The 27,518-nt window shown below is 32.2% G+C and overlaps 1 protein-coding gene and 3 long non-coding RNA genes across 4 annotated transcripts; 2 read left to right on the plus strand and 2 right to left on the minus strand.

Annotated features, from left to right (window-relative positions):
- Positions 1-903: 903 nt before the first annotated feature.
- LOC127733186 (uncharacterized) lies at positions 904-14,569 on the minus strand. The gene is made up of 2 exons (XR_007996871.1): positions 14,400-14,569; positions 904-2,155 (listed from the first exon to the last, which is right to left on the minus strand). It is a non-coding gene; the product is annotated as an uncharacterized LOC127733186 (long non-coding RNA).
- Positions 2,282-27,473, plus strand: LOC127733188 (uncharacterized). Its single transcript, XR_007996873.1, has 3 exons — positions 2,282-2,749; positions 21,081-23,792; positions 24,716-27,473. It is a non-coding gene; the product is annotated as an uncharacterized LOC127733188 (long non-coding RNA).
- LOC127733171 (bcl-2-like protein 1) lies at positions 14,649-17,998 on the plus strand. The gene is made up of 2 exons (XM_052242522.1): positions 14,649-15,347; positions 17,322-17,998. Exons 1-2 carry the CDS (start codon positions 14,772-14,774, stop codon positions 17,436-17,438), a joined length of 693 nt encoding a protein of 230 aa, XP_052098482.1. The 5' UTR covers positions 14,649-14,771; the 3' UTR covers positions 17,439-17,998.
- Positions 17,752-27,518, minus strand: LOC127733225 (uncharacterized). The gene is made up of 2 exons (XR_007996926.1): positions 27,467-27,518; positions 17,752-23,092 (listed from the first exon to the last, which is right to left on the minus strand). It is a non-coding gene; the product is annotated as an uncharacterized LOC127733225 (long non-coding RNA).

The following is a 27,518-nucleotide window of genomic DNA, read 5'->3' on the forward strand; positions in this document are numbered from 1 at the left end:
TTCCTGTGTAGTTTTTTTGTAGACTGTTGTTTTTATACTCATGTTTAATTTGCAATGGCGTTGTCAGATTATCCTCGACTTATGAGTTTTGAATGTCCTTTTGGTATTATCCGCTTCTTTATGGTTCTGCCTGGGTCATTTCACACCCAACTTTTTGCGGTATGTAATTTTTAAAGCACACTATTGTAAAATAAATTCTTCAATCATTTAAATCCTTCCTTTTTGGTGCAATAGACTTGATTGAAAAGATATAAGGTGTAAACCATTGAGTGTGATGGCTTTTTATGAAATGGAATATGTTTGAAACAAAACCTGGTTATTTTATTTGTTTTTTTCAGCATTGGGGTTCTATATACGGATGCAAAGGATCGTGTCGTCTATATATGATTTTTTATGGTGTTGGTGTATAAAATCTGCCCCTAAGAGCAACGGCTTACCGCTGATAATAAGCGACATAAAAATTTATGGAAAATTTGAAAATTTGACAGTAACCCAAAAGACCTTTCTTTTTTTCATTTCCTTTTATCTTTGAATTGATACTTAAAAGTCATTCTGAATATACATTATTTATAATGAATAAAGTGAATAATTTAATTTTTAAGTCATTTAATAATCAGGATCTATATATATATATATAGATTGCCTAACAATGTAATCTTAACACACTATTTAGTATGTAAAATATGTGTTAAAATTACATTGTTAGGCAATCTATAATTTTATTTGTGTAATTGAATTAATCTCTGTACTGATTAATCCACACTCCCATAGATTTGTATGTCATGTGCTGCTATTTATAGGCACTTATATATATATATATATACATATTACATTTAAATATACATGTAAATGTAAAAATTCAAATAGTATGTACATATTTGTTTAAATAATAACAACATGTACTAGTAAATGATTACATATTTTACATAAGTATTTTATATAAAAAGCTGTCAAAAGACAAGTCTCAATTTTTTGGACAGATTGATATACATCATCTATATTTCTAATATTTTATACATATAATCTTTGATATGTTTGAATAACTTAATATACAACATAATTAAAACCTAAAATTATTGAGTTGTCTCCCATTGTAAACAATGAAATGGAATTTGATTTGCATAGGTTTCATTTTTTAAAGGCTCTTCATGAAGTCGAGGTAGAAAAAGGAGTTAACAAACAACATTAGCAACTGTAAATTCCTACTAAAAATAATGCCTGCTTTAAAATTTTTACACCCAATGTCAATAAAATTTTCAAAATAAAAGTACAATTTTTTTACCTTATTTTTCTATCAATACACATCATAAACATACATGCTGCATTAATATCTATGTGTGAAACCATTTGGATAGTCATCCTGCTATATTTTATTAGACCAAAAATAATATTTTGTGTTTATGGTTTCTGACTGACTGTCTTTATTTCTTTTAATCATGTAATTTTTGAAAAAATAAGCTAACTGTAAATCCCGACCATATTTTTTTCAAGGACGTTATCATGTAACAGTCAACACACTATATTTTCAGTAAACACAGTATATTTTTCTGGTCTAATCATGTTCCAAAAAAACTCATGTTCATGCTGATAAGCTTAAATACATCAATGAAAGTTGACATAACGTGTATAAATACTGTGCACTCAATCAATTCTTCATTCAATGTTTTGATAAATTTGGTGTAGAATGGGAATTTGTCAATGCATGAGAATTTTGATTCTGGTGCTGAAACTCCCCTGAACTTCTGATTACATTTCTAATGAAGTAATTGTAGCATAACTGGTCACCCATACATCTCAAATGCCGACCACAAGCCATAGAGTATTGCTCATCACCCATGTATCGTAACATTTGTCCACATAAACTATTTATCTCTCCACTTTCTAATAATCCAGGTGGGAGAGAAGATCGTCTTTCTTGATTTGATAATGGGTATTGATTTTGTATATCTTGTGTACTGTTATTTTGTGTGGAATCAATATTATCAACAGTCCTGGTAGCAGCATCTGCAGATTTTGGTCGTTTATCTGACTTGACTGATTCTCCTGTTGCTTTAACTTTCAAATGTTCTAACAAGTGCTGGGGTACATGTACCTTGGTTGGTTCTTCAGGTTCCTCATCATCTGAGGCAGGAGATCCCATAGTGTCAATTGTTTACTGGAAATATAAAATGATTTTTTGTTGAGAAAACAAAAGACCTTTCTTTTCATAATTCTTATACAACATATATTTTACTTACATATTGTATATAAACCACAAAAGAAACAAAAACTATGCATTCAACCTTTCATGCCTGCCTAAGCATACATTGTAGATGTATCTAGTGTATATATATATATGTATAAATGGATCAGAAAAGTGTTTTTTGGGTGAATTATTTCATTATAATCCTTATAAACATGATAAAGATTGACATGTTATTGAACAGTAATATGACATGTATGATGTGTGCTTTTTCCAAATATAATGATATATAATCATAAGACATATATAATTCCAGAGAACTACTTTGCAATTTTTCTTGTGATAATTACCATGTTACATTATAATATATTTTCAGTCTGTTCAATATAAATACTGATCTAATCATAAAATGTTGATTTCTGACAAATTTTTATACGGCCGCAAAAAAAATTTTGTGGTCGTATATTGGTATGACATTGGCGTCGTCGTCATCGTCCGAAGACACATTAGTTTTCGCACTCTTATTTTAGTTTAAGTGAATGGATCTCACTGAAATTTTACCATAAGGTTCAATACCACAAAAGGAAGGTGGGGATTGATTTTGGGGGTTATGGTACCCACAGTTAAGGAATAAGGGGCCAAAAATAAGCATTTTTGTAACTTTCAGACATAACTTGTGTGTTAGTGTATGGATCTCTCTGACATTGTACCACAAGGTTCCATATCACAAAGGGAATGCTGGGATTGATTTTGGGGGTAATTGCCTCAAAATTTTAGGAATTAAGGGCCAAAAAGGGGCAAAAAACAAGCATTTTTCTAGTTTCATGACAATAACTTGTGTGTAAGTGTATGGATCTTTATGAAATTGTACTACAAGGTTCCATATCACAAAGGGAAAGCTGGAATTGAGTTTGGGGGTAATTGCCCAAAAAGTTTAGGAATAAGGGGCCAAAAAGGGACCAAAAATAAGCAGTTTTCTAGTTTCCAGACAATAACTTGTGTTCAAATGTATGGATCTCTCTGAAATTGTACTGCAAGGTACCATACCACAAAGAGAAGGCTGGGATTGATTTTGGGGGTAATTCCCTCAAAATTTTAGTAATTAGGGGCCATAAAAGGGCAAAAAAACAAGCATTTTTCTAGTTTCAGGACAATAACTTGTGTGTAAGTGTATGGATCTTTATGAAATTGTACTGCAAGGTCCATATCACAAAGGGAAAGCTGGGTTTGAGTTTGGGGGTAATTGCCCTAAACGTTTAGAAATTTGGGGCCAAAAAGGGGCCAAAAAACAAGCATTTTTCTGGTTTCCAGACAATAACTTGTGTTCAAGTGTATGGATCTCTCTGAAATTGTACTGCTAGGTACCATACCACAAAGGGAAAGCTGGGATTGAGTTTGGGGGTGATGAATCATAAGGGGGTTCAAAAAATTGGGGGGGGGATTTTTTTCTCTTTTTTTTCTTTCAAATTTTCCATTTTAAATTGGTTATTTCTGATTTATATATAAAAGCAAATAATAATGATATGGTTTGAATAGGTAATTTAAAATTTTTAAGTTCTTAGACTACTTTCATTCTGTGTGAGAAACCTATGCTGTGTCAAATATTTAATTACAATCCAAATTCAGTGCTGTATCAAGCTTGAATGTTGTGTCCATACTTGCCCCAAATGTTCAGGGTTCGACCTCTGTGGTCGTATCAAGCTGCGCCCCAGCGGAGCATTTTATTTAGCATTGTTCTGACTGAAATTTGCATTTTGGTTTTTTTTTTTACTTTAGTTATAGAATATATTTAAGAAGGCCTTAATTTAAACATCATCATTTTCCAGTTTTTATTTGTCAAACACACAAATTTTTTTTTAAATAGGAACAATGTTGAAAATTTTGTCAGAAATTAACTTTTATTAATGTTTGAATCACTTAACATTGAACAGATTGAAAATATATAATGGATATTGAATAAACACAAAATCACATGCAGTTCATTTTAATGTAAAACATGTATTTTCATCTTTTAGAAGAGATTTTTTTTACTCAGGTGAATTAATAAATGAGTGATGGATTTCTCATAGAAGAAATTTAAAGGTCCCAGTGAAAAAAATACACAGAGAACAATAGCTATTGTATTTATTCAATAGGACAATAGAACTGACAAAAGTTTAAATAGATTGAATAATAGATGAATCTGTGGAAAAGTTTCATTTGGTAAGGTTAATATGCCTTTGCCAATGATAGACTACCTATCTATAAATATAAGACTTTAAGTCACCTAACGTATCAACAGTCCAGCAGGCAGTACTTGGCCAATAACATGCATTTCCAAGATGGTTTTTCGCTATTTTTGTTGTTTGTTGTTCTCTTTTAGTCATACAATAATGGCTTTCAAACTTTGAGGTTTGAATGTTCCTGGTCATGTTAATGAATGTAAATCCAGGCACTCTTTCAGATAAGTTGACCTATATATAAAAATAGTTTTTCTTTTTTTGTTTGTTTTTCACTGTTGGTCATATAGCTCGTCAAGTACATGTGTATATATACAACCAAGGATTTCAAACTTTGTGATTTGAGTACTAGTGTTCCTAATGAAGGTAAATCATGAAAAAAGAAACAAAAACTGTGATGATTGGATGCAAAGAAACTGAGGTTGTTTTTTTTTCATTATACATTGAAATAATGTGCATGGTGTCAGATTGTGGAAACAACAAATCTAGGAATCACAATATATCTGTAGCTCTATGTATATATATATATAATATAGCTCTAATTTGCCTGGAAGAAGCTATTCAAAAATTATAAAGGAGACGATCATATGTATCTAGTTTTATTTTTCTTTTTTTTCAATTATTGTTCCCTGAGGAAATGCCTCAATGGAAGCTATGCCACTGCATTTAGATTTTCATGTTTTATTCTATTAATAACAATAAAGAAGTATCAACCATCCCAACACCATTCCTCTTTTGGTAATTCATAAATTCTTTTTTTTTTATATAGATACGTTTTTTAACATATAAAACCATGATTGAAAAAATCTAAAAATGAGAAAAAACTAAAACAGAACTTTTATGTCAGTATGTAAAAAGTAGTTTGAAAAAAAGGATTAAAGAGCTGTATGGTACATGTACAAATAATGTATTAACTATAATATGACTCTGCATATAAATGTTTGTATGTATCAGTCTTTATCATATAAATATATTGTCATGTTTTTAAAATAACTCTCTCCACAGATTTTTAAATTTATATAATAGATAGACATCAGCTTTACAAAAATATAAATTGGGCCAAGTTTAGTAGAATTGAGTGCTTTGCTGTTTTACTTGTAGCAGGGACAGTATAGTTGTCCCTGCTTGTAGTCAAATTTAAAACATATGTACAAAGAGAGATAACTCTAGCTCCAATCTTGTGGCTGTCTTTTATTTACTTTTACCAGATTTAAGCACAAGGGATAATTGTCATTAAAAGACAAAAGAGAGTCTTTTTTTTTTTCATCTGTTAAAAAAAAAGGCCTGACAGGATTAGTGGAACCCAACAATATTTTTGTATGGCCTTAATACACACATTATACATGCTGCATTTATATTTTTTTTGCCAGTGATTTACATATTTTTTAACAATATCCTGACATTCAATACACAGCTACTTTAGTACAAGCAATATTGATGTTTATTTATTAAGATGCATATAAACTGTATATAAGTATAGATACAAATAAATTGTAATTCTGTAAAGCTGTATATAAATTGTAGACTCATTGTACATCTGATAACCTGTATATAAAATGTACTTCTGTTGAGATGCATTTACACTGTACATCTGTGAAAATGTATATAAACACAGTTAATATTTTTCTTTACAAATGTACAGTTTATATCAGGGTTTCCGCTGCGGTTGCCATTTTCGTATTTTGCAAAAAAATAAAAATTGTGGCGATTAAAATTCATTACTGGCGAGACTTTGGTGAAAGATATATATAAGGGGTTCGTTGTCCATCTTGTTTATATTTTTCGGGTTTCTCTGACTTTTTCCCTGATCAGACTATACTGGGATTTTACCTTGAACTTGTAAAGTGTTGCGATTTTGACAGATAATCAATAATCAGCTGATTGCATTTTAATACAGATATCCCTTACAATGGACTAATTAATAAAGGTCTTGATTGGGTGTCTTCTGGCTATTCCTACATTTTGTATTTTACTATTCTGGCTATTCCTACATGGGAGATTATGAGAAGAACAATAGATGTTGTTATTGCAAAATATGTTTTTTTAGTCAATAGTGTCTACATGTAATTAAGTCACAGGTAAATTTACCTGTGGAAATTAAATAAAAATAATAATTTCTATGAAATTTATGTAAAATAAAATGCTCCACTGGGCGCAGCTTGATACGACCGCAGAGGTCGAACCCTGAACAGATGGGGCAAGTATGGACACAACATTCAAGCTTGATACAGCACTGAATTTGGATTGTGATTAAATATTTGACACAGAATAGGTTTCTTACACAGAATGAATGTGGTCTAAGAACTTAATTTTTTTTAAATTACCTATTCAAAACATATCATTATTATTTGCTTATATATATAAATCAGAAATAACCAATTTAAAATGGAAAATTTGAAAGAAAAAAAAAGGAAAAAAAATCCCTCCCTCAATTTTTTTAACCCCCTTATGATTCATCACCCCCAAACTCAATCCCAGCCTTCCCTTTGAGGTATGGTACCTAGCAGTACAATTTCATAGAGATCCATACACTTGAACACAAGTTATTGTCTGGAAACTAGAAAAATGCTTGTTTTTTGGCCCCTTTTTGGCCCCATATTCCTAAACATTTAGGGCAATTACCCCCAAACTCAATTCCAGCTTTCCCTTTGTGATATGGAACCTTGTATTACAATTTCAGAAAGATCCATAGACTTACACACAAGTTATTGTCATGAAACTAGAAAAATGCTTGTTTTTTGCCCCTTTTTTGGCCCCTAATTCCTAAAATTTTGAGGCGATTACCCCCAAAATCAATCCAAACATTCCCTTTGTGATATGGAACCTTGCAGTACAATTTCAGAGAGATCCATATACTTGAACACAATTTATTGTCTGGAAACTAGAAAATTGCTTATTTTTGGCCCCTTATTCTTAAACGTTTTGGGCAATTACCCCCAAACTCAAATCCAGCCTCCTTTTGTGATATGGAACCTTGTAGTACAATTTCAGAAAGATCCATAGACTTACACACAAGTTATTGTCATGAAACTAATAAATTGCTTGTTTTTTGCCCCTTTTTTAGCCCCATATTCCTAAAATTTTGAGGCAATTACCCCCAAAATCAATCCAAGCATTCCCTTTGTGATATGGAACCTTGTGGTACAATGTCAGAGAGATCCATACACTAACAAACAAGTTATGTCTGGAAGTTACAAAAATGCTTATTTTTGGCCCCTAATTCCTAAACTGTTGGTAACCATGGTAACATAACCCCCAACATATTTTTTGTTAACAAAACATGGCTACATGTAACCATTAAACAGAACTTCATAGATCAGTTCAAACAAAATTGGCTAGCAAGCCTACAGGAATCACCAAAAGCATTAAATTAACGTTTATTTAAAGATACTTTGGAGTTTGAGAATTATTTAAGTATTTTGGATGACAGGCAGATATCCTTATTTCTTAAATTTCGAAATCTGAACATGAAATTTCCAATAGAAACTGGAAGATGGCTAAACATAGAAAGATGAATTTTAACAGAAAGTGTGTATTGTGTAATTTAGATGCCATTGGTGATGAAAACCATTACATTTTTAATTTTCAGCTTTTGATAACTGTAGAAAACAATGTATTGCATTCCATTATAGAAATAGACCCAACACGTTGAAGTTTTATGACTTAATGAATTCCAAAAAATGTACAGAACTGAATGAACTATGTAAATTTATCAAGGAGATCAATAACAAATTGAACTTTTCTGGGTGAACAATTGTGAATGCCTCTATGTACTTTTGTACATTATTTATTTATGTAATTGTATTGAAACATGTATAATTATCTCTATACCTTTGTAATTTGGTTTGTGAGAATAAAGAATATATATAATGTTTGCTGATTGCATTTTAATACAGACAAATGACAGATATCCCCTACAATGGACTAATTAATAAAGGTCTTGATTGGGTGTCTTCTGGCTATTCCTACATTTTGTATTTTACTATTCTGGCTATTCCTACATGCGGCGTTTTACATTTCCGCAAATTGGCATTACTTTTCCGGGAAAAAAAGATGACGTTTCCGCAAAAAAAAGTCTACATTTCCGGAAATAATTACCTTACTTTTCCAAGAAAATAAGTAAACAGTACCTTATCTGGATCCCTGCTGTTGTTTCAATCTTATCTACACAAACTTTGTTTGTGTCCAAGTATCAATCAGCGGGTGGCCAGTTAAAGGAGTACCTTGAACTTTGTCCTAAATGAAACCTGCAACAACTGATTGTAGGAGCATGAAATTTTTGTAACAGCAGTATGCATTGCACATTCAAAGTCAATATGATCTACCTCGGACTGGAGAGTTAGTCTTCGGGAAGTGCACACATCAATTAGCAGATCCCACATTTTGATAAAAGTGGAAGTAGCGCAAACACAAGAGGAATGTAGTTACAATTTTACACCCATGTATTGAATAATTAACTGTGCCATCTATGAAAATATTAGTTATTTCATTGCATAGACGATCGTAGACATTTCAAGTTGGTGAAACATAAAAATATAACAATTCCAATATCATCATCTTTCACTTTATATCTAGTATATTGCAGATATAAGATCAGAACTTTTTTTGTATAAAAATATGAAATAAATAATTTATCTAACATATATTCAAATATTAATAAGTTACTACCAGGAAAATTTCAGGAAAAGAAATAAATACAATTTCTGGAAACGTATACTTTAAGTTTCCGGAAACGTAGTATTGGAACTTTGAAAAATTAGCGGAAATGCAATATGCCCCCTACATGGGAGATTATGGGAAGAACAATAGATGTTGTTATTGCAAAATATGTGTTTTTAGTCATCAGTGTCTACATGTAATTAGGTCACAGGTAACTTTACCTGTGGAAATTAAATAAAAATAATAATTCTATGAAATTTATGTAAAAAAATGGGTTTTTTTTTGTTGTTTGAAAATATGTATCAAGTATAGTGTTATAATTAAGTGTTTCAAATATGGAATTTCTTGAAAATAAAATTATTTAAGAGAAAAGGTAGTAAAAGCATTTAGTAGTCTGGAAAATAAAATTATTTAAAAAAAAAGTAGTAAAAGCATTTAAAAGTCTGGAAAAACCTATTTAAAACAAAAAGGTAGTAAAAGTGTTTAATAGTAACCAACACTTTCAACTTAGCTTCAAATATTTAATTAACTTCATTATTTGAATAAATCATGATTTTTTAAACAAAAACAGAAGGTCCTAGAAGAACAAATCATTTAGAAGGTTGGCATAGTAAACGGAAGAAGTTAGTCAATGCACGTGCACCTCACCCAAACATCTTCAGCATGATCAAGTTGTTGAGACAAGAAAAGCCTTCCACTCTGTGTTTTTGTTAGATTTATTTCTATTTGTATCCATCTGATGAGTAAGCCTTTTTCAACTGATTTTTATAGTTTGTTCTTATGTTGTACTGTTACACCAGTGTCCCAGGTTAGGGGAGGTTTGGAGCTTCAAATGTGTTTAACCCCGCCAAATTCTGTATGTGCCTGTCCTAAGTCAGGAGCCTGTTATTCAGTGGTTGTCATTTGTTGCTGTGTAACATAATGTCATATTTGTTTTTAGTTCATTATTTTGTACATAACTTAGGCTGTTAGTTTTCTCATTTGTATTGTTTTACATTTGTCATTTCGGGGCCTTTTAAAGCTGACTATGCAGTGTGGGCTTTGCTCATTGTTGAAGTCAGTACGGTGACCTATAGTTGTTAATTTCTGTGTCATTTGGTCTCTTGTGGAGAGTTGTCTCATTTGCAATCATACCATATCTTCTTATTTTTATATTCAAACACTGAAAACAAAGTAACAGAATGATCCCCTGCACATTGATTAAGACTTTGTATTCTCTTGTGTGTTCAATTAAGTGCAATGTATTACTGTGTTAGTGCTCTGTTTTAACCTCAATTAAGCATACTTTTTGGTGCTTTGTTTCAATGAATATGTAGTGTAACTCAAATATTTCAATTGATATCATTTACTTGTATATATTAATGTTTTCACCTAAATAATTTCAATTGCTTGTGAATGCCTATAAATTCATATTGTGCTTTTAAATATTATTTAAAACAAAATGTGCAATGAAATTATTAAATAAAATATTGCAATAGAAACTATTCTTTTACTTTATTTTCCACAAGATTTACCTTGGTTCATAAGTTTAGTGTTGTTACAACATAATCCTACATAATCCCATTGTTTATTGGTTACATAAAAATTTTGGGAACTCCAACATAAAATTTTACTATTTTACCTATAAAATTCAGAATGTAGGAATAGCCAGAATAAAATTGTATGGTTAAATGGCTTCACTTGTCACCTATAGGATTTTTTACAACTTTAATAGAATAAGAATAAGAAGCTACTGAACCAACCCCTTTGTGGTGAAGTGAAGGTAGAGTCACTAAAGAGGATACCCGATGGTATGCAGGGTTGTCAATAAAAATAAATAAAAATAAATAAATTTTATTTTATTTTAACTTTAATAGAAATAATTATTTTGAAGTGGGCACTTTACAATCGTTTTAATGGTGCATGTGTTCGGAGCTTAGTTTTACATCTCAACGTTTTATTTTTTTGGTGCCGAAAAGAAAACTGTTGTTATGAAAAAATTGTGCAAAAGTAAGAATAATCGCAGACTTTAGCCTTTATCTTTCAACTAGACGGGAAGTATCCAAATAACTTATTGAAGATGAATCCCGTGTTCCCAGAACTCAAATCAGATGATTTCATGATTGATATTGCATTTTACAGTATCATTTAAAAAGCAAAATATAACAATGTATAATGAGGGTTTATTATTACAATGTACATAGAAGATAAGATTAAAAAAACGATATGTAGAATAATAATATATTACACAACAATGATGCAAACCTAATTTTTTTTTAGCAAGTAGGAAAATTTAAAACAAAAATTTGTTTATGTAAGTTGGTGAAAAAAATATTGTTTTGACGAAAGAGGTGGCGAAAAAGAAAATTGACCCAGGGGAAACCCTGGTTTATATGCATCATAAAACATGATAAAAGATGTGCATGTTATGAGGGTAGGAATACCCTTAACTGTCAGGCTCAAACGGTCATTTTTGGCTACCATTAACATCAAATTGGTTAAAATTCAATCGTGATTAGTCAAAATTAATGTGATTCATCAGAGGTCTCAAATAATCAGTTACCTTTATTTTGGGAAAAAAATTAGCATGTCAGATTCGTCAAAATCAGTTGAATTTTTTATCATCATATAGAAAATGTACATTTATCGTCATGCACTAAAAATTACCTTAAACATAATTTTGCAAGATTTTTTACTGTTATTCATTATGAACGTACACCCCCCCCCCCCCCCCCCCCCCCCATTCTCCCCTTTATCATACACATCTTAAGAGATGCAAAGTCAGTTTATATGCTTCAGAGTTATATGCATCTCAGCAGAGATGTACAGTTTATATGCAGTTCAATAAATGTATAGTTAACAATGTACATACAAAAATGTATAGTTAAACTGCATCTTACATGTATACTAAAGTAGGTATGTATAGTCTTCAAATATTCAAAAACATATATCATAAGACTAAGAGCTACAAGTACGGTTCTGCAACTATATTTCATCGTCCAATATTGTAAACTAGTGAGATCGTTGACTTTGGCTTCCAATTTGTAAGTCACTGCAAGAATTTGTAAAGTTAGACTATATATATAGATAGGTATCCGGTCGTTCCGTCCCCAAACCGATCCGGCCCCAAGTCGATCCGGCCCAAAGTCGATCCGTCCCAAGTCGATCCGGCCCACGTCGATCCGGCCCAAAGTCGATCCGGCCCCATAATAAAATATGAATAAACTATATTGACTTTGGAGGATTTTTAACAGTATAAATGGATTTTGCAAAAAGTATCGATGATGGATGACAACAGGTAAGTGAAGTATTGGTGAACCAGTCAAAGAATTATTTTAAATCGATACGAAACTGAGTGTGATTGTGTCTGTTTGTATAGCAGCTTCAACATATTAATATGAAGTTATTTTCCATGATAACTTTGAATGTCATGGCGATTTTTATTTTATTTAATTCACACACAGAATAGCTACATTTCTCAATTTGAGAAGTTTTAAGAACTTAAAACAAAAACAAAGTTTGTATGTATCAGCTTGGGGATCGGCTTGTACCGTTGTGTATGTAACTATTAATTTTGTTATTACACAGGATGAAAGACTTGTTAAGATCACAGTCAATTGAAAGAAAATGCTAATTACTGCTGATTAATGTTGATGTCTGTTGATTGTACTAAATTCTGTTATATACGTTTTTATTATATTTATACCCAATAATTTTGAAAACTTGTTTTATATTCATCTAAAGAAAATATTTGTCAAAGGCCATTTTTTTTACCGTACACCTTTTACATTATAATAAAATTCATAATCATTTATGAATCACAATTAATATATATCTTTATTTTTATTCCTTATAAATATATTTTTTTTATTGGGGCCGGATCGACTTTAAATATGGGCCGGATCGACGTTGGGCCGGATCGACGTGGGACGGATCGACTTGGGCCGGATCGACGTGGGGCCGGATCGACATGATCATGTCTTGACAATACTGAATCCGGGTCCGTTCGCGCCCAATCACGTTCGCCCCCATGCACGTTCGCCCCCCTTTCACTTTCGCACCCTACACGTTCGCACCCAAAGTCCGTTCGCACCCTACACGTTCGCGCCCAATTTTTATTGGTTTTGTGTTTTATAATTTGTAAACGAGTTTTGGTAAGTGTATTGCTATAAATATATATTTTTTCATTGTTTCTAAATAAAGTGAGATTCTGACAAGGTTTTTTTTGTGTCATGGTAAATGGTAAATGTATTGCTATTAACATTTTTTTTTCATTGTTTTTAAATTAAGTGAGATTCTGACGACCAGTATTTTAGTTTTGTGTTGAATAATTTTTAATCATGTTTAGGTAAGTGTATTGCTCTATATATATCTATATATATATACAAGTCTAAATTGAAAACAACGTTCAAACCTATGATTGCGTTGGATAAAAACCGCAATTTTTATACGTGTGCATGTAAAACAAATATATATATATATATATATATATAAATTATTTTTTTTTCATTGTTTCTAAATAAAGTGAGATTCTGACAACGTTTTTTTAGGTGTTGATAAAATCTTAATCATGTTTTGGTTAGTGTATTGCTATAAATATTTCTTTTTTATTGTTTCAAAAGGAAATGGGATTCTGACAACGTTTTTTTTTATATGTTGAATAATTCGTAATCATGTTTTGGATAGTGTATTGCTATAAATATTTTTTTTCATTGTTTATGAATAAAGTGAGATTCTGACACACATGAGATCAAAGGAGCCAAGCTGTTAAAAACAATCATCTTTCATGTTTTTTATTTAAAATCTTCAAAGTTTTACTCAGACCAAGCTAAATACATGCAGTATTTACATTTAAAGCAAGTTAAAACAACCATGACAACAATCATGATTTTTAAACACCCAACAATAACATCATATTAGGCTGTGTATAAATACCAATTAGCAGTAATCATACCATAATTAACATTTAATAATTAATCATCAAATCAATTTAAAACAATATTTCATTTAAAAATTCCCGAATTTTTATTTATGAAAATAAAAATATTTTACAAAACATCTAAAAATTTATCAGGTTTTTGAATAAAAAAAAAGGTGCGAACGTGTAGGGTGCGAACGGACCTAGGGGGCGAACGTGTGGGGTGCGAACGTGTAGGGTGCGAACGTGTATTGGGCGCGAACGGACCCGATACCGACAATACTCATGTCTTGTTCTGTTTTGATTCAAACCTCCCCCTTTTTTCTTTCCTATCACTCTTGTTACAATTGTCCATAAATATACAGTTTCTATTTATGTCTGACGACTAGTCCCATAGTTTCAGTTTGTTACGCGTAAGGAAATAGATTGATCAATATCTTACCAGATGCGTTAGGGATTTCTTCTAAACTTTTAATCGACTTCTTCCTGTAGGACAGCCCTGTAAATAAAGTTTCAGCTATTTCTGGTCTTATTTTGTATCAGAATTTCTGATTGGTTCATGAGTGAAATACAGAATGATTGTTTTGGTGTATCCTGAAATAAATGACCAATTAAATATAAGAAGTATGACGTCTTCGGTACTAAAAATAACACTTTGTTTTGCCTTGCGCATTTGATTAGTATGAACCAATAAAAAGTCGTTTCAAGTCGATGTTGATCCTCAGCCATCTTTGTTAATTCGTACTTACAGATCAAGAATATAGGGACAGTTCGCCCAAAGTACGGCGAGTCCCCGTTAATTTACAGGACAATCATGTCGACTAAAGGGATCTCGTTGATGGACCCTTCTAATAGTGGAGGAAATGGATCTTATAAAACAAGTTTCTTCGCCGATATTCATAAACAACTGGGTTTGTTGCCAGGATTTCGAGGATTGTCACAGGACATGAATAAATTAGACCAGGAAACACAAACACCGGGTAGTGGATCGCCTTTGGAAAATGTAAGAACAATGTCAGAAACAATTGCAACGGACGTGATTATGAATTATGAAAAAGAGGAGAAGAAACCATCCAATAAGTACTGTAAAACAATGAGACGAACTGTTCACGAACTTTCAAATCGCCATAAGATTGCTTTCAAGGGAATGGTGAATAAGTTGCAAATAACAGAAACAAACGCTTTTCCAACTTTCGTTTCAGTTGTCGATGAAATATTTGAAGACGGGCAAATAAATTGGGGGAGAATAGTGGCAGTATACACATTTGCAGCAAGATTAGCACAGCATTGTAAAGAATCCTGTCCAGATTGTGATGAAAGAATTTCACTGTATGCTGGAAAATATGTGGCAAATAAACTTGGTAGATGGATACTTGATAATGGAGGATGGGTAAGAATCAAAATTAGATCTTTTACCACCACACCAGTCACAAGCAAGCTCTACCCATATCCCTTTTCCAAAATTCCAATTGAAACTTGCATGACTGAGCTTCAATTTTAAAATAAGTTGCTGTAGTCTTATTTTCCACTTGCAATGGCATTCAGAGCAGGACAGGAATAAATGTACGTTATCTCCTACATGTATTATGTTATTTTGCCGAATGTAAGAACTAGAAAACTGACATCTATATGTATATTCTATATGATAAATTATACTTGTACATGTTTGTGTCTTGAGATATATTTAATGATGTATGCATATACATTTGCATATACATGCAAGGACCTTGCATCTTTTGCATGTATGTCATGCCAAGTCAAAACCTACATGTACATGTAGTTAATTAATAGGATCCCTGTCTGTTGTATAATTAAAGGGTTACAATAATAGGCTTTTCTTCAGTTCTTAGTACTGTGTATAATAATTAATACCGTTAGACATTAACTTTTAAAAACATATGTAAATATAACCAATACTTGGATTTTATCCTTGGTGTTCCTTACAAAGGAAGCTTATACTGAGAGAAGAAGAAGTACAAACATTCAAGTCAGAATTTACATCTCAAAAATATTCAGTCAGTCTGCACCAAAATCTTTTCCATCTACTAGGCCACAGACTGATATTCCTATAATTTTCTTATGTGTCTAATACTTTTTGTCTCTGAATTTATAAATTAATTTAATGATGGTAACTGGTAAACTGGGTCCTTTTTTTGAAGTAACCTGTACACTAGAACTGTACATATACATGTACATGCAGTCTGACAGCCAGTCCCCACTATCCACTTGCGTTTGACTGACTGTACAGTGTAACATGTACAATAATCATGAAGTGAACAGACTTGAATTAACAAACATAACTTCATGTCAATCAGATAATGTACACCATGGACATGAAGTTACAAATATGTACATTTGTACATGTACAATGTATCTATTGGTACATGTTACAAGCATTTTATGACCATTCAGTATAATATACACAAAACGTTTATTCAGTTTATTCAGTTTATGGTATATGAATATGAAAAAAGATGTTTGGCAAACATGCCAAAGGGTGAAGTGAGGTGATCTGATCACCTGATCAAACCTTTAAACATGTACATGTGCCAGGTATTTATGTTGAATGTATGTGAAACAGGATATAAAGATCAAAAGTGGCATATTTTGTTTAAATGGATATTTAAATGATTTCTTGTAATTGGGCTATTTATAGGTACATGTACATGAATTTTGGAATTTTATAGACCAAGTACATTTTGCATTCTACTGCTATACCTCCTTCATGTCCTTTAAGCATTTAAAGTAATTGTTGTTATAAAAGACACACATTCAATATACGTTTATGTATATAACGTGTATGAATCACCAGTACTTATTACATGTATATTATTATAATGTAAACAAATGGTACATGTTCAAGTTTCAGAATGATCATGATGATACATTTACATGTTTATAGACTCTTTACACGGGAAAAAAACCCAATTTTTAAGATGCATACAGTCAACTAAAACATTTAAATTTTAATTATAAAATGTACAGTACTACCATGGTACCTGTTCTCATGTAGCAATGTAGTATTGCTATTGATTTGGATCGAACATTTTAATTTTTTGTGACTGTAATTAAGTTTATTCAAGTAAGACTTTATTAATAAAGAAAAAAATGCACATTAATGTAGAACATGATTTGTTTTCCATTTTGTGTACAGTGTAGATGTACATGTTTTTACAAAAAAGTAACAAAAATTGAAGTTCTTTGACCACGATGACTGCTGTATCTGATAATGTCTGATGACAAGAAGTTAATCAACCAAAAGTAGAGTAATTACCTTGAAAATACATTTTATATATCTGAATATTAAAGGTTAGGATGGTATTTAGAATGTACATATATAATATTTTATTGTATTTATTTTTAGGATGCCTTTGTGGATTATTTCCCTGAGCAAGGAGCTGTTGAAGATAAAATTTGGAAAGGACTTGTTTATACTGCAATGGGACTTGGTGCATTAGCTACAGTGGTTGCAGCCCAATAATAATCTCAATAGGCCACATGTAGTTGATTTTTAGCTTTTTCATCTGCCAACTAATCCCCCATACAGAATTTAAAAAAAATGATTATAAAAATATATTTGACTGTATCAAATTTAGGCCATTTTAAAGTGTGTGTGTTTCAACCCTGTCCAATATATTGGAAAAGATTAATATTAAGTGATAAAATGATTGAAGAAACCAAAAACAAATAAAAATATGTAAAAAGTAATTAGTTGTACTATTTCGACCAAAGTTGAATTTATAATGATTCAATCTTGGTATTTTGAATTTTCTGATTTGTTTTAGATCAATGTGATTAAGAAAACAAAACAAAAAAATAGAGGCAGAGGAAACACACATAATCTTTAAATTTGGTTTAAATTGTTTTTTTTTTTTTGCTGTGCCCTTTTAATGTGCAATGAGATAAAATTTTAGAAATCAAATTTATGTGGCCTGGTCTCAGGAACATTTCAGTTTTAGTCATTGTTTTACACAAGTACATGTTTTTTTTATGTTAAAATAAATGGAGAAGAAATATTATAAAACATTGAAAAACAAGTAACTTGGATATGTTTACATGCACTGACATTGATTTATTACTGTTAATGTCAATTATGAGTCATGCAAGTCAATGACCTTCATAAAAAAAAAAAAAAAAAATTAAAAAAAAATCTTATAATTGGAATCTGCATACTGAAAATGAAAGTGAAAATGAAAATGAAATTCAACAAGCTGTGTTTTTCCAGATAAGCAAATAATCAGTTTTTCTTTCATTTATTTAGATTGTATTGAAGTTATTGTTGAATTATTTAAACCTTCATCTGGTGGAAATGAATCAATATAACTGATATCAGCAAAGACTAGTTACAAATGTAACATTTGATTCTGATCATTTTTAGTTTTAAACACCTATTTCAAAAGAGAATAGGAAATACCAAGGGATATTCAAACTCTGGTCAATGAAAAACTGACGTCTTGACAAAAAACAATGTTCAGTAAACAAAACAGCACATACAAAAACTAAAAACTGAGCAACAAGAACCCCATAGAGAGCTGGGGCTGATTTCAGGTGCTCTGGGAGGGTAAGCAGATCCTGCTACACATGTTTCAACATGCTTTATGGATCTGAGTTATGAATGTGATTAGATTAGCACATCTGATTTCCATGGTGGCCTATAGTTGTTTTCTACATTATTTGGTCTTTAGTGGAAAGGACCACCATCCTCTTATTTTTATATAAGACCGCTATGATCATGCTATGTGATTTAAACTCAACCAGATGACCAAATGACTATATTTGGAAGAAATCCCAAGTTAAAATCTGCAACCAATACATATTTTTAGCTCACCTGGTAAATAGAAACATGTGAGGCTCAGAGCTTTAACCATCACCTTGCATCTGTCTGTTGTCCATAAATTTTCTTTAAAAAATTTTCTTCTCTGAAACTGCTTTATGGATTGCAATCAAAGTTAGTCTGCTTCATCTATAGGATGTTTACTTTGAAGTTTGAGATGGTTTTTTTAGGTTGATCAACGAACATGACTAGCATAGCTTAAAATAGAACATGGGACCTAACTGCAGTCTTTGGCTAATACCTCAAAAACTAAAGCAAGTTTATAAAAACTAATGATGAAAAACATGGTCAGCACAACAGGCTTTATTTTAGAAAAAATCTCGATCTACATGTATTTTGAAGTTGCTGTCCCTGATGTTGATTTAAATAGTTTGGCAGTTCTTGTTGGCAGCAACAACAATATATTAGTTTGTTATTAATTAAAAAAATAAGAAGATGTGGTATAAAACTCTCCACCAGAGACCAAATGACAAAGTCATTTTAAAGGCAACTTCAAGTGGTAGATCAATGATATTTGGTATGCAGTTGTATTAGCATTGGCACACCTCATTTCCATGGAGATTATATGGCCTCTACCCTCAGTTTTGGTCTTGACTGAAATTTTAGTTTTGTTTACCTGTTAAAAGTTTGTGATAAGTCAGTTGAAGGGGACCACTTGTGGTAATTAGTAAATGATGTCAAGTGTGCAGTTGTATTAGCATTGTCACATCTGATTTCCATAGGGAATATTTGGCCCCATCCCCTCAGTTATGGTCTTATTCGTGCTATTGACTTTGAAATGTTTTCATAGAAATAAGATGATGTGGTATGAGTGCCAATGAGACAACTCTCCATCCAAGTCACAATGTGTAAATAGTTAACAATTATAGGTCAAAGTAAGGCGTTCAACACAGAGCCTTGGCTCACACCGAACAGCAAGCTATAAAGGGCCCAAAATGACTAGCGTAAAACAATTCAAACAGGAAAACCAACTGTCTTGTCTATAAAAAAAAACGAGAAACAAGAAACACTTGTGATCTACGTCAATAAACAAAACCACTGAACAACAGGCTCCTGAATTGGGACAGGTGCAAACGAATGCTAAAGGCGTTAACTGGCGAACCATTTACATGTTAGAGTTTTAATGCCCCCGCGGTAGCGGTGGGGGCATTAAGTTTTACCCTTGTCCGTCTGTACGTACATACGTACGTCCCAACATTGGTTTCCGTTCTCTAACTTGAGTTTGCCTCAACCAAATGTTATGAAACTTATACACAATGCTTATTACATCAAAACACAGATCAAGATTGAATTTTGGTAGCGTCACTTTAACCGTTCTAGAGTTATGCCCCTTTATAAATGGAAAAATGACAAAATAAATTGCTAAATTTTTTTTCTTCTAAATATCAAGTAATTTTTATACGACCGCAAAAAAATTTTGTGGTCGTATATTGGTATGACGTTGGCGTCGTCGTCCGGCGTCGTCCGAAGACACATTGGTTTTCGCACTCTAACTTTAGTTTAAGTGAATGGATCTTTTTGAAATTTGACCATAAATACCACAAAAGGAAGGTTGGGATTGATTTTGGGGGTTATGGTATCAACAGTTAAGGAATTAGGGGCCAAAAATAAGCATTTTCTAGTTTCCAGACAATAACTGTGGAATGGTGTATGGATCTCTCTGAAATTATACTACAAGTTTCCATACCACAAAGGGATGGTTAGGATTTGCTTTGGGGGGTTATGGCTCAAACCGTTTAGGAATTAGGGGCAAAAAAGGGGGAAAAACAAGGTTGTCCTGGTTAATGGACAAATACTTTATTACAAAACAATTTAAAGCAGTGTAAGGGAGATAAATCAAATACATCATTGAAATTATCTCCCTTACACTGCTTTTAAATTATGTATAAAGTAATGGTTAATGAACAATAAAGATAATTTAAAACAGTGTAAGGGAGGTAATCCAAATACAACGTTTTGGTTACTTCCCTTACACTGCTTTTAAATTATGTTTAAAGAAATGCATATTTATAAAGGTAGACCAGTAAAAATATCTGCAAATGTTGCATCTTTTTTTTTACAAAAAAATCCATATGAAAGATTTGACACTATATTTTTATACGACCGCAAAAAATTTTTTGTGGTCGTATATTGGTATGACGTTGGCGTCGTCGTCGTCCGGCGTCATCGTCGTCGTCGTCGTCGTCGTCGTCGTCGTCCGGCGTCGTCCGGCGTCGTCCGAAGACACATTGGTTTTCGCACTCTAACTTTAGTTTAAGTGAATGGATCTTTATGAAATTTTACCACAAGGTTCAATACCACAAAAGGAAGGTTGGGATTGATTTTGGGGGTTATGGTAATAACAGTTAAGGAATTAGGGGCCAAAAATAAGCATTTTTGTAACTTCCAGACATAACTTGTGTGTTAGTGTATGGATCTCTCTGACATTGTACCACAAGGTTCCATATCACTAAAGGAATGCTGGGATTGATTTTGGGGGTAATTGCCTCCAAATTTTAGGAATTAGGGGCCAAAAAAGGGGCAAAAACAAGCATTTTTCTAGTTTCATGACAATAACTTGTGTGTAAGTGTATGGATCTTTCTGAAATTGTACTACAAGGTTCCATATCACAAAGGGAAAGCTGGGTTTGAGTTTGGGGGTAATTGCCCTAAACGTTTAGGAATTTGGGGCCAAAAAGGGGCCAAAAAAACACATTTTTTTCTAGTTTCCAGACAATAACTTGTGTTCAAGTGTATGGATCTCTCTGAAATTGTACTGCAAGGTACCATACCACAAAGGGAAGGCTGGGATTGAGTTTTGGGGTGATGAATCATAATGGGGGTTCAAAAAATTTTGGGGGGGGGATTTATTTTTTTTTCCTTTTTTTTCTTTTTTTCCTTTTTTGTTTCTTTTAAAATTTTCCATTTTAAGTTGGTTATTTCTGATTTATATTTAAAATCAAATAATAATGATATGGTAGGAGATACACACCAAACAGGATGTGTAAATTATTATATAATAAGTATTGTGCAATAGCAAGAAATTTTCAATTGCACAGTATTGCACAATAGCAAGAAATCTTCAATTGCACAGTATTGCGCAATAGCAAGAAATCTTCAATTGCACAGTATTGCGCAATAGCAAGAAATATCCAATAGCACAATATTGCGCAATAGTAAGAAATTGTCAATTGTACAGTATTGCGCAATAGCAAGAAATATTTAATAGCACAGGATTGTGCAAAAGAAGATACTTCCTATAAATTGCTTATTTCTTGACCAATTTCAATGGGGTTTTATTCTTGATTTCATGGGGTTCTTTAATATGCTGAATATAACCGTGTATTTAGTTTTTGGATTTTGGGCCCCGTTTTTAAATTGGTCCACATTGAGGTCCAAAGGGTCCAAAATTAAACTTTGTTTGATTTCATCAAAAATTGAATTATTGGGGTTCTTTGATATGCCGAATCTAACTGTGTATTTAGATTCTTAAATTTTGGTTCCGTTTTCAAATTGGTCTACATTAAGGTCCAAAGGGTCCAAAATTAAACTTAGTTTGATTTTAACAAAAATTGAATTCTTAGGGTTCTTTGATATGCTGAATCTAAACATGTATTTAGATTTTTGATTATGGGCCCAGTTTTCAAGTTGGTCCAAATCGGGGTCCAAAATTAAACTTTGTTTGATTTCAACAAAAATTGAATATATGGGGTTCTTTGATATGCCGAATCTAACCGTGTATTTAGATTCTTAATTTTTGGTTCCGTTTTCAAATTGGTCTACATTAAGGTCCAAAGGGTCCAAAATTAAACTTAGTTTGATTTTAACAAAAATTGAATTCTTAGGGTTCTTTAATATGCTGAATCTAAACATGTATTTAGATTTTTGATTATGGGCCCAGTTTTCAAGTTGGTCCAAATCGGGGTCCAAAATTAAACTTTGTTTGATTTCAACAAAAATTGAATATATGGGGTTCTTTGATATGCTGAATCTAACCATGTATTTAGATTTTTGATTTTTGGGCCCCGTTATCAACTTTGTCCACATTGAGGTCAAAAGGGTCCGAAATGAAACTTTGTTTGATTTCATCAAAAATTGAATTCTTGGGGTTCTTTGATATGCTGAATCTAACCATGTATTTAGATTTTGGATATTGGACCATAATAGGTGAATGTCCAATTTAAAATTTTTAAGTTCTTAGACCACATTCAATCTGTGTTAGAAACCTATGCTGTGTCAAATATTTAATCACAATCCAAATCCAAAGCTGTATCAAGCTTGAATGTTGTGTCCATACTTCCCCCAACTGTTCAGGGTTCGACCTCTGCGGTCGTATCAAGCTGCGCCCTGCGGAGCATTTTATTAATTCTATTATAAAATAGATTAAGTTAGCACTATGGTAAATTTAAATGGGTAATTATGGTTGCCAACTCCATTGGAAATTTGAATTGAAATTATGACCATATCTTGAGGGAAAGAATTTTTTTTGGGAAAAAAGGGGGGGGGGGATAAAAAAAATTGTGGGGGGTCAATTTTTTCACATTTCAGATTTCAGAAATTAAAAAGAATTATTCTTCAAATATTATTTTTTTTTCAAATTTCAAATATTGAAAAATTTCAAGAAGTAATCTTTAATTGCACAGTATGGCGCATTAGATTTGTAAAATCTTTGATCACATTTATTTATTTGTTATGCCGAATCTAACAGTGTATTTAGATTTTTAATTTTGGGTCCAGTTTTCAAATTGGTCTACATTAAGGTCCAAAGGGTCCAAAATTAAACTTTGTTTGATTTTAGCAAAAATGGAATATATGAGGTTCTTTGATATGCTGAATCTAAACATGTATTTAGATTTTTGATTTTTGGCCCAGTTTTCAAGTTGGTCCAAATTGGGGTCCAAAATTAAACTTTGTTTGATTTCAACAAAAATTGAATATATGGGGTTCTTTGATATGCTGAATCTAACCATGTATTTAGATTTTTTATTTGTGGACCCCTTTATCAAATTGGTTCATATTGAGGTCAAAAGGGTCCAAAATTAAACTTTGTTTGATTTCATCTAAAATTGAATTATTGGGGTTCTTTGATATTCCAAATCTAACCGTGTATTTAGATTTTTAATTTTGGGTCCTGTTTTTTAAATTGGTCTACATTAAGGTCCAAAGGGTCCAAAATTAAACTTAGTTTGAATTTAACAAAAATTGAATTCTTGGGGTTCTTTGACATGCTGATTCTAAACATGTGTTTAGATTTTTGATTATGGGCCCAGTTTTCAAGTTGGTCCAAGATAGGGTCCAGTATTTAAACTTTGTTTGATTTCAACAAAAATTGAATATATGGGGTTCTTTGATATGCTGAATCTAACCATGTATTTAGATTTTTGATTATGGGCCCAGTTTTCAAGTTGGTCCAAATTGGGGTCCAAAATTAAACTTTGTTTGATTTCGACAAAAATTGAATATATGAGGTTCTTTGATATGCTGAATCTAACCATGTATTTAGATTTATTATTTGTGGGCCCGGCTATCAAATTGGTTCATATTGAGGTCAAAAGGGTCCAAAATTAAACTTTGTTTTATTTCATCAAAAATTGAATTATTGGGGTTCTTTGATATGCCAAATCTAACCGTGTTTTTAGATTTTTAATTTGGGTCCCGTTTTTTAAATTGGTCTTCATTGAGGTCCAAAGGGTCCAAAATTAAACTTAGTTTGATTTTAGCAAAAATTGAATTCTTGGTGTTCTTTGATATGCTGAATCTGAACATGTGTTTAGATTTTTGATTATGGGCCCAGCTTTCAAACTGGTCCATGTTGGGGTCCAAAATTAATTTTTTTTTTTGATTTCAACAAAAATTGAATATATGGGGTTCTTTGATATGCTGAATCTAACCATGAATTTAGATTTTTTATTTGTGGCCCCACTATCAAATTGGTTCATATTGAGGTCAAAAGGGTCCAAAATTAAACTTTGTTTGATTTCATCAAAAATTGAATTATTGGGGTTCTTTGATATTCCAAATCTAACCGTGTATTTAGATTTCTAATTTAAAGTCCCGTTTTTATACGACCGCAAAAAAATTTTTGTGGTCGTATATTGGTATGACGTCGTCGTCGTCGTCGTCGTCGTCCGGCGTCGTCCTGCGTCGTCCGAAGACACATTGGTTTTCGCACTCTAACTTTAGTTTAAGTGAATGGATCTCTATGAAATTTTACCACAAGGTTCAATACCACAAAAGGAAGGTTGGGATTGATTTTGGGGGTTATGGTACCAACAGTAAAGGAATTAGGGGCCAAAAAGGGGCCAAAAATAAGCATTTTTGTAACTTCCAGACATAACTTGTGTGTTAGTGTATGGATCTCTCTGACATTGTACCACAAGGTTCCATATCACAAAAGGAATGCTGGGATTGATTTTGGGGGTAATGGCCTCAAAATTTTAGGAATTAGGGGCCAAAAAAGGGGCAAAACACAAGCATTTTTCTAGTTTCATGACAATAACTTGTAAGTGTATGGATCTTTCTGAAATTGTACTACAAGGTTCCATATCATAAAGGGAAAGCTGGAATTGAGTTTTGGGGTAATAGCCGAAATATTTAGGAATTGGGGGCCAAAAAGGGGCCAAAAATAAGCATTTTTCTAGTTTCCAGACAATAACTTGTGTTCAAGTGTATGGATCTCTCTGAAATTGTACTGCAAGGTACCATACCACAAAGGGAAGGCTGGGATTGATGATGGGGGTAATTGCCTCAATATTTTAGGAATAAGGGGCCAAAAAGGGGCAAAAAAACAAGCATTTTTACAGTTTCAGGACAATAACTTGTGTGTAAGTGTATGGATCTCTCTGAAATTGTACTGCAAGGTACCATACCACAAAGGGAAGGCTGGGATTGATGATGGGGGTAATTGCCTCAATATTTTAGGAATTTGGGGCCAAAAAGGGGCCAAAAAACACATTTTTCTAGTTTCCAGACAATAACTTATGTTCAAGTGTATGGATCTCTCTGAAATTGTACTGCAAGGTACCATACCACAAAGGGAGGCTGGGATTGAGTTTGGGGGTGATGAATCATAAGGGGGTTCAAAAAATTTGGGGGGGGGATTTTTTTTTTTTTCATTTTTTTTCTTTTTTTCATTTTTTAAAATTTTTCTTTTAAAATTTTCCATTTTAAGTTGGTTATTTCTGATTTATATTTAAAAGCAAATAATAATGATATGGTAGGAGATACACACCAAACAGGATGTGTAAATTATTATATAATAAGTATTGTGCAATAGCAAGAAATTTTCAATTGCACAGTATTGCACAATAGCAAGAAATCTTCAATTGCACAGTATTGTGCAATAGCAAGAAATCTTCAATTGCACAGTATTGCGCAAAAGCAAGAAATATCCAATAGCACAATATTGCGCAATAGCAAGAAATTGTCAATTGTACAGTATTGCGCAATAGCAAGAAATATTTAATTGCACAGTATTGTGCAAAAGAAGATACTTTGTATAAATTGCTTATTTCTTGACCAATTTCAATGGGGTTTTATTCTTGAATTCTTGGGGTTCTTTAATATGCTGAATCTAACCGTGTATTTAGTTTTTGGATTTTGGGCCCCGTTTTTAAATTGGTCCACATTGAGGTCCAAAGGGTCCAAAATTAAACTTTGTTTGATTTCATCAAAAATTGAATTATTGGGGTTCTTTGATATGCCGAATCTAACCGTGTATTTAGATTCTTAAATTTTGGTTCCGTTTTCAAATTGGTCTACATTAAGGTCCAAAGGGTCCAAAATTAAACTTAGTTTGATTTTAACAAAAATTGAATTCTTAGGGTTCTTTGATATGCTGAATCTAAACATGTATTTAGATTTTTGATTATGGGCCCAGTTTTCAAGTTGGTCCAAATCGGGGTCCAAAATTAAATTTGTTTGATTTCAACAAAAATTGAATATATGGGGTTCTTTGATATGCTGAATCTAACCATGTATTTAGATTTTTGATTTTTGGGTCCCGTTATCAACTTTGTCCACATTGAGGTCAAAAGGGTCCAAAATTAAACTTTGTTTGATTTCATCAAAAATTGAATTATTGGGGTTCTTTGATATGCCGAATCTAACCGTGTATTTAGATTCTTAATTTTTGGTTCGGTTTTCAAATTGGTCTACATTAAGGTCCAAAGGGTCCAAAATTAAACTTAGTTTGATTTTAACAAAAATTGAATTCTTAGGGTTCTTTGATATGCTGAATCTAAACATGTATTTAGATTTTTTATTATGGGCCCAGTTTTCAAGTTGGTCCAAATCGGGGTCCAAAATTAAAATTTGTTTGATTTCAACAAAAATTGAATATATGGGGTTCTTTGATATGCTGAATCTAACCATGTATTTAGATTTTTGATTTTTGGGCCCCGTTATCAACTTTGTCCACATTGAGGTCAAAAGGGTCCAAAATTAAACTTTGTTTGATTTCATCAAAAATTGAATTCTTGGGGTTCTTTGATATGCTGAATCTAACCATGTATTTAGATTTTGGATATTGGACCATAATAGGTGAATGTCCAATTTAAAATTTTTAAGTTCTTAGACCACATTCATTCTTTGTCAGAAACCTATGCTGTGTCAAATATTTAATCACAATCCAAATGCAAAGCTGTATCAAGCTTGAATGTTGTGTCCATACTTGCCCCAACTGTTCAGGGTTCGACCTCTGCGGTCGTATCAAGCTGCGCCCTGCGGAGCATTTTATTTAAATTGGTC

The sequence above is a fragment of the Mytilus californianus genome, unplaced genomic scaffold (genome assembly GCF_021869535.1).
Source record: "Mytilus californianus isolate M0D057914Y unplaced genomic scaffold, xbMytCali1.0.p SCAF_3, whole genome shotgun sequence".
NCBI lineage: Eukaryota > Metazoa > Mollusca > Bivalvia > Mytilida > Mytilidae > Mytilus > Mytilus californianus.

Excerpts from the sequence above, each read along its gene's own strand:
- LOC127733171 (XM_052242522.1), top strand. The coding sequence starts at position 14,772 with ATGTCGACTAAAGGGATCTCGTTGATGGACCCTTCTAATAGTGGAGGA. Across the intron at positions 15,348-17,321 it reads TACTTGATAATGGAGGATGG|GATGCCTTTGTGGATTATTT; the intron begins GTAAGAATCAAA and ends ATTTATTTTTAG.